Raw genomic sequence first — 12,350 nt, 5'->3', positions numbered from 1 at the left:
TATTCTCCTTGATGTCCCGTTGACTATTTTAGGCTCTGAATTAGCTGTATTAAAAGCTGTCCACTATAATTTAAAATTACAAACGGAACCTATATTTAATTAATGAACAATACAATATATCAATACAATAATTCAGTGTCTAACAAATGAATTCTTTTTCAGGTTCTTTGGTCAGGAACCTCCTCTGTTAGAAATATTTTTGCAGAAACTCGGCTACGAAGTAAGTATAAACCTCCGATTGTTTATATAACTCCTATTTTCTGTTGTTTACACAATAAATAGGTTTTATTGTATTGGACGTACATTTCCACAGTTTGGATAAACCCTTTCCTGGTTATCTGCAATGATTTGGTGGCAACTTTTGCCCCACTGATCTAAGGTCATGCAGTTGTCTCCCTTACTCGTGTCAGAATCTGGTGGTTGTGGGTTCGAATCCCAGAATTGTCCTGATTATTATTCCCCCGACCTTTAAGGACAGGGGTAGAGAGTTACACAAAGGAATTCTGTCCGTCTGTCATTTCTGTGTGCAACCTATAGCTTGAAAACTACTACATAGATTATTTTTCAAACTTGGTGAAACTTTTTATATAGGAGAGGTGCAGTTCGAATATTTTAATATTTGAATTTTCTGAAATTATACAGCTTTTTTCATTTCTTTACTTAGATTTATTTAATTAAACATTAGTGCCACCTATACATTTCTGCCACCCTTAACTAGAAGACTACTACATGGATTCTTTTCAAACTTATGGAACAGTTTCCATACTAATAGAAGAGGTGCAGTTCAAAGTTTAATTTTGATATGTGTATTTTCTGAAAACAAATATGTTTTCTTTTTCGTGTTTTGAACTTCGAAATTTATTTTACATGAACATTTGTGCGACCTATTACTTAAAAACTACTTCATGGATTCACTGCACATGGGAGAGGTGCAGTGCAAAGTTTGAGTTCGATAAGTGGATTATTTGAGAAAAATTGCTTTTTTTCATGTTTGGAACTTCGAAATATGTTGGAGTCGAAGTCGGGGTAGTAGTGAGCTCCGCTTACTCTTTGTCTTGTTATAATTGGTTCAACAACACCATATCTATGTCCATCTTGTCAAAGTGAACCACGTCTACGATATGAGTCGACTTTCCTCCCATATATAACTGACACTGAAATAATGTTCAAAACAGTGTAAAACCCAACTGACCCACTGTAATGCTTCTGGTTTTCTCTTCAGAGATACGCCAAGAACTTCTCCAACGAACACATCGGCATGATAGAGTTGCCCTACATGACCGAGGACCGCCTTCAGAGCATAGGGATCCCCATGGGGCCAAGACTCCGGATCCTGCAGGAAGCCCAATTGTGCTTCAGACAGGAGAACTTCAACATTTACATTGTGTGACGTAACCAACACTGAGACGCAAGAGACATTATAGAGACATTTCCTCCAGTGAGACGCAAGAGACATTATAGAGACATCTCCTCCAGTGAGACGCAAGAGACAGTATAGAGACATCTCTTCCAGTGAGACGCAAGAGACATTATAGTAACATCACCTCCAGTGAGACGCATGAGACATTAGTGTCACACCACCTCCAGTGAGACACATGAGACATTATAGTGACATCAGTGAGACACATGAGACATTAGTGTCACATCACCTGTGAGACGCATGGCGCATGATACTCACACCACCTCCAGTGAGACGCATGATACATTAGTGTCACATCACCTCTGGTGAGACGCATGAGGCATTATAGTGACACCACCTCCAGTGAGACGCAAGAGACATTATAGTTGCAGAACTTTAACATTTACTTCGTATGACATCATCTCCAGCGAGACACGTGCGACGTTACACATGTGAGTCCACAATTGTTCTGAATGACCATCTACTGGTCAAGCTATGTTGGACACCGGAGGACCCGGAGAAACATAAGGTCAGGACAGTGTCAAAGGTTTCACAACAGTGCCATGCTCCTCACTGACGAACAATCACTCGTCATCGTCCATCATCAGACAATTAGAACGTTTGCGAACCCGCAATCAACGGCGCTATGAAGCTCCTAATGTGTGTTGTGCAACCTTGACTAACGGATACCCTGATATGGACGACCGTTGCTATTCCGTGCATCTTAAAAGGTCTGGTAACTTAAGTACAAAGCTGTTCACATATAATTCATGGATAGCACTCTCCCCACATAATCTACGCTAGTGCTTAATTAGATATGTGTTGAATTAACACTGTTTACGTTGCTGGATATAATGTTTATTTATCAACAGGGTGTTTCTTGTGAATTTTGTGCATCCGGAAATAACGACATTATTTGAACACTGTTTTGCATAGCATGACGTGATAGCCAGAAGTGCTGAAACTTGACGAGGGTGTTGATATGTGTCACGAATATACATATCAACACAACAAATTGAGTCCCTGGTGATATATATCCCTGCTCAAGTGATATATCGGGAGATACTTTTGTTTTTATACGATTACGTCATGCGCTGCAACGTTCTCGATTATCCAGCTTATCAGAAACACTATTCTACAATAGGCCACAGGCCATCTCTGGATTATGGAGGGTTGTCGTCAATTTTGGTGCAAATTCATATTGTTTTCATACTGGATTATTAGAAGCTGACAATCACCTGTATCGATTGAAAGGGCAAGAGCAGCAGAACTACTGCCCGGGTAGCTTCGGCTAGACAAGAAATGTCAGCCTTCCTTAATCTACATGAAACCTTCAGACAATGGGGCAGAGTCAGACAGAAAGCAACACCGATGTGTTTCGAATGTCATACAATTCGTGACCTTTCGTGTCACTCCGTGATCTTTGGTTACGGCTTACTCTTTTCCGGAACCATTCCTGATCAACTCGTGTTATTCCGGGACAAGCCAAATATCTTCTTGCAGGTGACGGAAAGGGGCGAGTGGTGACGAATGTTCCAGAATCTGTTTTTACGGAATGACACGGATGGTACCGACTGTTCACCTACTTTTTATTTCGATGTTCTTCTACATTAACCTAATATCTTAAGACATGGGCATATCTGAGGTCTTAGAAACAATCGGTAACTTCCGCCATGTTTTACGTGACCAATCGGAATGTCTCGATTAAATTAAGATATTCCTTTCGAAATGGATTCCGGTGCATTAAGCAGTCGGTGTATTACGTGATAACAAAGGCAAACATAGTGACTATTCACTCTGTCCAATACGAATGCTATGTGTCACTTACATTACGTCAGTAGAGGTTTCAAATTGATCCGGGGCGGTCGGGTAGCTAGTGGTTAAAGCTTTCGATCGTAACGCTGAAGACCCGGGTTCGATTCCGGACATGGGTGCAATGTGTGAAGCCCATTTTTGGTGTCCCCCGTCGTGATATTGCTGGAATATTGCTAAAAGCGGCGTAAAACCCTACTCACTCACTCACTCACTCAAATTGATCCAAAAACAAACTACGCATTCAATAATCATTCTGCCTTTACATCCCGAATGTTTCGTGAAAGGGAACGACCATTTTGTTTCACTTAATTTTGTTCAAGATGAAATTTGTATCGCCATTTTAAAATTACAGTAAACTACGGTTATAACGAACTCAGTTTACGAAGTTTACTGTATATTTACTGTTACTGTTTCACAAAATATGGTTTGGGATTTGTTAGATATTAGGCATGGTGATTGATATTCTGGCGATTCATTTTTCTCTTGAATTTGTTAGGGAGGTTAGCGTTGCTCTTTCTCCCTGTACATGATAGGGAGATTAGCGTTGCTCTTTCTTTCTGTGCATGACATGGAGATTAACGTTGCTCTATCTCTCTGTACATGACAGGGAGATTAACGTTGCTCTATCTCTCTGTACGTGACATGGAGATTAACGTTGCTCTATCTCTCTGTACATGACAGGGAGATTAACGTTGCTCTATCTCTCTGTACGTGACATGGAGATTAACGTTGCTCTATCTCTCTGTACATGACAGGGAGATTAACGTTGCTCTATCTCTCTGTACATGACAGTGAGATTAGCGTTGCTCTATCTCTCTGTACGTGATTGGGAGATTAGCGTAGATCTTTCTCTTTGTACATGATTGGGAGATTAGCGTTACTCTTTCTCTCTGTACATGATAGGGAAAACAGCTTTGCTGTTTCTCTGTGTTAGTAGTCTATATCAGGACACACTTTTCATCAATAATGTATATGTATCATGTTTGAGATTTGCAAAGATAATCATTAATCGTCCTGAATCAGCTATCATTGACGACCGTACAAGACAATCAGTTAACAGTTGACTCCTATTATTACTGTACGTCCACATACAAAAGCACTTGATGATATAGCCACCATTTGTCAATGCTGACGATTTCATAAGGTACCGTCATCGTCTGTATCAACGAGGTCATTAGCACCATCTTCAACATGATGATGAAGTTGCCAAATTAACTTTTTGACTAAGGGGGCACGGGGAGCCCAGTCGTCTAAGGCGCCGCGATTCGATGTGCAGAGTTGCGTCCCTTGGACACGCCAGAAACCTATGATTGTGGGTTCGAATCCCGGTTCGCCCCAATTATGTTTCTAGGTTTGTCAGCACCATACCTGTGCTCGTGGATTTCACCGAAGTGGTAAACGTCTAAGACCTGCATCACTTCGGGCTTTCCTCCCACATTAAGCTGACACGCCGTGATATAACTGTAATACTGTTAAAAGCGGCGTTAAACAAAACTCACTCACTCACATTTGACTGAGGGACCGTGGGATAGCCTAGTGGTTAAAGCGTTCGGTTGTCACACCGAAGGCCTAGGTTTGTTTTTCCACATGAGTACAATGGGTGAAAGCTATTTCTTGTGTCCCTCGCCGTGGTATTGCTGGAATACTGCGAAAAGCGGCGTAAAACCATACTCACTCACTCGTCTCACGCGAGTATCCAACAAATTAAGCCTACTTTGGACTATTTTTAAACTATGTCCTGATTAAGCTTTACTAGAAATGTCGTTTTTCCTTATAATCTTTCTATTAACGCTTTTTCATGACTCTTGCACACAACTAAATAACACGTTTCGCGAAAAGGCTCTTTGTGACCCAGTTTACAAAATGCCTTGTAACCGTCGTTCATTGCAACGGCTTGGTTGTATAGTACACAATTAAAAAAGCACATACGATAATAATTTGAAAGTATATCGTTTGTCACCATAAAACATTCTCAAAGCATATTTGTGATATTGTGACGTTCAGAATCTCTCACCATGTCCGCCAACATTGTGAATTTTATATTGTTTATGAACTATTGACAGTAAAAACTGACCTAGAGCTTCCAGTAACTTTCTCCACGTATGTACAAAAGTCCTAAAATACGCCCAGCCCCCCCCCCCCCCCCCCCCCCCCTCCTCAACGCAATACGTGTCCATTTTTAACGACATTCTCTTTACACTCTTTAATGACCTATAGGCCTACCCCACGGGACAATGCATTTACCTTTGTCAATCACTAGATTGTTTGGCCAAGATTTGATCATTAACAGACCGCGTCATACAGCTGGAATATTTGTTAAACTACAAACAATTATTAAAACACAATAATGAAATGATATGATTCTTCATATTTGTTAACAGTATTTCATTGCCAGAAATAAACGTCGTAATTTTTTGTTGTAAAAGTACATTGAACTACAAACATGATTTTACATGATTCATCATGATCTTGAAATTGATATCATTGAAGCAATATCATAATTATATTGATTGTTTAATTTATGTTTATTTCCCGTAATTTCCGTGATACTCCAATGGATGCGCCATTCCCAGCTATGCATAACAGCACTGATCAGCATTTACACATTGCCAGAGATATACGCCAATACGTCCGTCCAAAGATGAACTATGCACACAGAACATTGACTCGGCATGTCAAGTCAATATTTGTATATGAAGGTTTACTCATTCCTGTACAACTTGTGATGTTTAGATCTCTTTTTTATTTTGTGCTTTGTTTTGTATTTTGAATGCGTACGGCTGCTAAGGCACTTGGTCCACAGAGCGTCATATTTCCTATTTGCTAAAAGGACCCATTAGGCGAAAACTGTGCTTAATGGTGCAGTTCATTAGAAAAAGAAAACTATATTTTGGCATTTTATGTTTTTTACGTGAACAATATGGTTTAGCTTGACTTAGGTGTAACATTCCCGTAGATTGGAATTTAACGCATGGTGACAAAACTTTGGTGCTGTTCTCTGTTTGGGCTTGTGCCGTAGATTCCCGTGTTTTTCGGGTGAGCGGTTGACTTGCTTTTGCATGTGTTTGTGACGGGTAAATCAGTGGGACAGGATTCGTGAACACCAGCCATCATCACTATTTGATAGTGATTTGAAAACACATGCTTATGAAATAACTGTAGTTGTATAATAACCGTCTATCGCCTGATCGTGGCAGCCCCGTTTTTGTGTCTGCCCTTGGCATTGCCACACAAGACATCGACGTTCATGTTTACTAACTGTTGTTTCAATATTCATATTTTGAGAACTATTTTGTCATTTATTGAATATGCGTCATGTTGAAGCATTTATTTTGTATAACATTTAGTTAGCATTGTCATTATAAATGGCTTCTAATTTATATGAAATAAATGTGTGATGATATTGGAATGAGCTCGTTTTTGTTCTTCCCTCTGCCTTGACGAAGTTGGATTTGGATATCGAGGGAAGCTTCGTCAAGTCCTTAACAACGCATTGTAACTCATTCGATTATTTAATTGACGTGGGGTGTCCTCTAGTAGGTAGAATGTAGTGGTGGGTGAAAAGCGAATGCCTTCAGCCCAAACTTGTTCCATCAGTAACATGCATGGGACCGTTGTTAGCGACCCGGTAGTGGATGATTCGTGGAGCTGGAAATACAGGATTGGGATTGGCTCTGTTGCTTTCTAAGGCAGTTTCTAATGACGTAAATGTTGTGTATATAGCGTCCATATTTCCTACCAGGAAGTGTTTCGGCTTTTGAGGTTTTGGATGTTGCTGTAGCAGCTGCAGGGCCTTCATCATTGGCCTGCTTAGCAGCAGCAGCTTCTGAGGATAGTTTCTCGGCCCCCCCTGATTCAACAGATTGGCCTCTCCATGGCAGCTGTGACTCCCCTGTCGGCCTCCATTGCTGTAGACGTCCCAGTGGTCTTCGAAAGTTCAGCCACTCTTCGGCCTCCAAAGCTGCAGCAATCAGAGTCTCCTTCCATTCAACAGGAGCATTCGCCCCCTCTGCAGCAACAGCTTCAGCTCATCTCTCAGCCTCCAGTGCCGCAGCTTTTCTTTTCGCATCCAGTTCATCAGCAATCATGAGGTTCTTGTGGACTGCGGACTCAGCGGTAGCGTGTTTAGCTGCATCACGCTTCAGCATCTCCTGCAGCTCATCTTTTGGACCGGTCAGGCGATCACTTAAACAAAGCCAAACACTTACGCACTTCATAAGATGCTTAAAGCACATTTAGTGGTGGATAATATTAGATATCTTGCTTTTAATTATTTCATCGAAACAACAAATGGAACTGTTCTGTCCCTACTCCCGACCACCCATCACCATGGAGATGGGCTTGCAGGGAATTAGTAAGGAGAGGAACTACTTCTACTGCCACTATAGGTGCCATCTCTATGAATTTTGGATATATTCTCACAGACGGCCAAAGCCAAACCGTGTAGAAATATCAATGACTCGTATTCAGTGCTGTCGAAAAGAAATTGAAAAAACCCATGCTTTTTATAATTCCCCATGTAAAACACTGTCCTTTCTGACCGTCCGCTTCAGTATATTTCACTATACAATCAATAAAAACGAAGGCACGTAATTGTGAATCTTAATATATATGTTTTATTGGGTTTTGTCGTTAACTTGCAATATTGTGTTTGTGATAATGTTTAACTTGTACATTAACCGATACACCCCATCGAGTCAATATACAAGGTTCTCAGATGCATAGGTTAGAAATCATGTCTCTAATTGTGGTTCAGACTAATTGTGTGTTTTTTTAAAGTTATAACCTCGAATGTCGTAATAGAGTTTCTACTGCGTTTTGTTTGCTGTGAGTCTGCGATTTCATCATGGCCGTTTCGCACCAAGAGTCCCTAAGTCTCTGTTAAGCTGGCATCTTCGAAACATATCTACTTTCACAATACATGTTTAACGTTACAGAGGACGTTGCTCTTGATCTCCGTGAGTAACTGGAACTGTCTGAAAACTATTGTAAAACTGTTCAGGATGGCTGTTTCGATGGTATCAGATATTAAGAGCAGATACCCCAACATATAGGCTTATGGACATGCGGTATCATTCAATTAAAACCTCCCCACGGTGTCAAAGTTTTCCATTTGTATAAACAGACACTGAAGCCAAAAGGAGTTAAAATGCGGTTGTAGCCCCGATATGGGAATAAAGCGACCAAACCCTTTCCATATCCAATAGAAATCTCTGCATAAAGCAGAGTCGGTTGTACGATTCCCACTGTATCATGTGTATGTGTTTATAAATCACTTTCAAATAGTAATTATACCAGGTGTTCGCGAAAAGGTGAGCGTATCCTGTCCCACTTGTGGCACCCGTCACAAACACATGCAAAGGCAAGTCAATTGAACACATGAAAAAACGTATGGTACACGTCACAATAGGGAATTGTATCGGACATCACTGATATGTCAACAGTTCTGACACTTTAAAGAAGTTATAACCTTCCTTTATAACCTTCCTTTATAACCTTTATTATTATAATTGCGTTACATGTTTGCGTTCGGTGGCAAAAAAATTTAAAAATATTATAATTTTTTTTAATTTTTTTTTTTAAAATATATAATTTATTCATAAAGAAATTAATGCAAAAAGCAGTGTGTAATTATATCTAAACAAACAGCCCTATTTGTTAATTAAAAAACAACAGAAGGGTGAAATAAAGATCAATACTTGTTGTTGTTTCATCTCATATAGTATATTTTAGAATAGGCCCCAGCAACCTTTAATGGTCGCAACAGGCGATGACATGGATCGGGTGGTCAGTCTGACTTGGTTGATTGCGTGTCATCGTACCCCGACAGCGTGAAACATTGCACATATCAATCACTAGTTTGTCTGGTCCAGTATTATTTTATTGCAGGCTTTTGTAGCGTGGTGTCATTCGAACAAGGCTTAAAACAAAGCTTTTGGAGCGACTGGGTTCATAATTAAATTGTGATAATGTACTCTGGATAGTCGAGGATGCTGAAGTGGCGCAACGTGACATTTTCAATGAAATTAAAAGTTACCTAAAAGACGAAAGTAGACAAATATTTGACAATTGGGAAAGTGAGTGTACAGTGGCGCCTGAAACAGTTTTGCCTGGTACAATTACTATGCTCCGATTTCAACAAACTGAATTCAGAAGAAGCAACAGTTAATAGTTAAATGTTTGTAGAGTTAATTAAACGCCATCAGGACATAAGGTACTATTATAATCAGTGATCACTGTTTCCTGTTTATTCACATGCGAAAACCTTTGTGAGTAAATATCGGAGCCGTTTGTTTCTTAAGCCTAGGTTATGATGAACTAGAAATGATTATATAGTACATGTAAGTGTTGAATTTCTTCATCACTGTTTGATTTTGATTCGTAGACGCATGGTCATTGTATGGTCGGAATCGTACAATCGACTTTGCTTTTGGCAGAGATTTCTAAGGACAGGAAAAGGGTTTTGTCACACACACACGCACTCACACACACACACACACACACACACACACACACACACACACACACACACACACACACACACACACACACACACACACACACACATTGTACACTGACTATCCACCGAAAACCAGACAAGGTAACAGCATTTTCTTTAACATCTTTTCTTTGTGGCCGGAGATGAATCCCGACCTTTCGTTCTCCGTCAGTCGTTCTTTGTACTAGACCACTGAGTACATGCATAGCATGTTTTCAGACAGATATGTTTATTTACAGAATCATGATTACATAGTTTCGTTTCATTTCACATTTAAATATTATGCCGTAAAATAAAATGATCATTAAAAAAACACAAGTACCGACAAACAATTTTTCAGGCAGATATATTTATTCAGAGAATCACGATTGCATAATGTGCTTTCATTCAACATTTTATTGTAATTATGCAGTTAAATCAATTATTAATAAAAAATAAAAATAAAATCAACACACAACGCGGAGATTTAGGAAAATGGTGATGATAGACACTATATACACCATATTATACAGTGGAAAGGGATCTGAACCCGAAAATGAATTGAGACGCGCACATTAAAAATAATGCTTTGAATATCTTACATCTGAAAGTACAATATGTGATAACGGACGACTAACTTAAAAGACATTCTCCCAAAGGCGCCATTCATGCTGACACTCAATGGAAACGCATAATGACGTGTTTGTGTCTTATCTCGATTGAGTGAGTGAGTGCGTGAGTGAGTGTGGCTTTACGCTGCTTTAAGCAATATTCCAACTATATCACGGTGGGGGACACCAGAAATGGGCTTCACACATTGTACTTATGTCGGGAATCGGACCCGGGTCTTCGGCGTGACGAGCAAACGCTTTATCCACAAGCCTACTCGATCGCCCTAATCTTCAATGAGATTCGAACTGAAACCACATGGCTAAATACACGAAACAACTTAATTTGATTTTTCTGGTCATGATGCCAAATATTACCAAAAATCGAATATGCGTTTTCAAAGTGTTTTAATATATACAGAACTTATATAACATAGGGCGATTGTATCAGATCCCTCAGAAAAGAAGCAGAGGATATGCCTTTATTGCATGTTATGAAAGCTTCTTTAAGATAAGTCACGATCATTTTTGCGAAGCACATGGATCTGACTGATAGCATGTCCAAATGACTCTTAACGTGCTACAAGGGCATCTTTCAGAGCAATCCAGAACGTATCCTGGTCATCTACGATCTGTGGGTATTCCAGGAAGGTCTGTGTGTGCATCATATACAACAAGTCCCTGGGCACAAGGTTGGGCAGGACCTCCTGGTACTTCACCAGGACAACCATGTTCCTCTCAGTGTACAGACCCTCCATCCGGGCCATCTCAAACTCGTATCTGCACCAGTAACTGTCCAGGAAGTTAGGGGAAAGCACGATGACAACAAATTTACTTTTTTGAATGGCTGACAGGATGTTAGCAGCTATTGGCTCACCTGGAATGAAATCACGATGATGAAGACACAGTTGAAGATTGCCTTCTCTTTCAAGCTTCTCGATGAACATGTGTAGAGCAAAGTCACGGTCCTCGTCAGCGTAGGAGATAAAGGCATTATATTCATATTCCTTGTCATTCCCCTGTTGAATCAGGTCAACATTTCGGTAGCGTCCCCGCGCTATGTAATATAGGTATCTCAACTTCCATCGATACCTGTAGAGGATAGAAGCACACAAGATGCAGAGGAAACTTGTTACAGAAACAAACAGTCCCATCGCTAGGCCAAAATGTGAGGTGCACTTTTGTTGAAGTTGTGAAAGAATCTCAAACACATTTTCGTTGTATAACCATCCAGATTGTGAGGAACATTTGTACCGTTGTTGGGATACAAACATGTCCTTTCTCTGTGTCATCCATTTTACAAAAGGTAATGTCTCACAGGAACAGATAAGTGGGTTGTCTGAAAGATCAACTTTTAAAACATGTGATCTAGGGATGGAATTTGATTTAAACTTAAATTCAAAGATGTCAAATTTGTCATATGACTAACCTTCACCTTCAGGTTAGTGAGACTGTTTTCACTTAGGTTCAAGGTTTTCAGACTGACAAGGTTTCGAAACACATTCACTGGTAAAAACTGGATTCTGTTCAAAGATAGATCTAAAAATTCGAGAGTTGGTGAATAAGCAAACGTCTGTCCCTTTTTATCCTTTCCTAAGAAAGCCCCAAGGTAGTTACTATTAGCTCTTAATATCTTAAGACTAGGAAAACCTTTCAGACAACCATCATCAATACGATCGCAGAAGTTTTCTGATACGTCTATTTCAGTTAAATGGTTTAAACCATACATTGGACCAGCCCAGAAGGTAATGACGTTTTTCCTGTAACTAATTTTCTTTAGATTGTTTGAGGTGAAGTTGACATTGACAAAACAAACCCTAAATGTGCTGTCGTCACAGAAGAAAGTCTCCAGTTTAGGAGGAAGACTAAATGATAATCCATGAATGACGGGAACAGAGCTGCCAATACTTTCGCTTAGGTCAATCATCCGCACGTTTTCCAGTTGGTTCAAATATTCAAAGAAAGTTCCATACACAAGTCTACTTTTCCTAATGGAAAGTACCTCTAGACTTTTGGGAAGAAGTGACAATACTTCTTTTTCAGCGGTAAC

At 39.9% G+C, this 12,350-nt stretch overlaps 2 protein-coding genes across 2 annotated transcripts in view; one reads left to right on the top strand and one right to left on the bottom strand.

Annotated features, from left to right (window-relative positions):
- LOC139442918 (uncharacterized) overlaps positions 1-5,348 on the top strand; it is a 53,923-nt gene extending 48,575 nt beyond the window's left edge. Inside the window, exons 15-16 of the mRNA XM_071223840.1 lie at positions 163-220; positions 1,223-5,348. Of these exons, the coding sequence (XP_071079941.1) occupies positions 163-220; positions 1,223-1,390 (226 nt within the window). The 3' untranslated portion in view covers positions 1,391-5,348. The remainder of the gene's footprint in view (positions 1-162; positions 221-1,222) is intronic.
- Positions 5,349-7,242: 1,894 nt separating this feature from the next.
- Positions 7,243-12,227, bottom strand: LOC139443799 (toll-like receptor 4). Its single transcript, XM_071224714.1, has 4 exons — positions 12,117-12,227; positions 10,885-11,691; positions 9,190-9,251; positions 7,243-7,399 (listed from the first exon to the last, which is right to left on the bottom strand). Exons 1-4 carry the CDS (start codon positions 12,225-12,227, stop codon positions 7,243-7,245), a joined length of 1,137 nt encoding a protein of 378 aa, XP_071080815.1.
- Positions 12,228-12,350: the final 123 nt, after the last annotated feature.

The sequence above is a fragment of the Haliotis cracherodii genome, unplaced genomic scaffold (assembly GCF_022045235.1).
Source record: "Haliotis cracherodii isolate W230 unplaced genomic scaffold, xgHalCrac1.p SCAF_5, whole genome shotgun sequence".
Taxonomy (NCBI): Eukaryota; Metazoa; Mollusca; class Gastropoda; order Lepetellida; family Haliotidae; genus Haliotis; species Haliotis cracherodii.
The sequence above is the reverse complement of the archived record's forward strand: the minus strand, read 5'-3'. Positions and strand labels throughout refer to the sequence as shown.

What these genes read in the sequence shown, in the direction of transcription:
- LOC139443799 (XM_071224714.1), bottom strand. Translation starts at nt 12,227, where the DNA reads ATGATTGACCTAAGCGAAAGTATTGGCAGCTCTGTTCCCGTCATTCAT. An exon ending in GTGACGACAGCACATTTAGG is followed by an intron (nt 11,692 to 12,116) that starts GTTTGTTTTGTC and finishes TTTGAATTTAAG; the next exon opens with TTTAAATCAAATTCCATCCC. An exon ending in AGCATCCTCGACTATCCAGA is followed by an intron (nt 7,400 to 9,189) that starts GTACATTATCAC and finishes GCTTTGTTTAAG; the next exon opens with TGATCGCCTGACCGGTCCAA.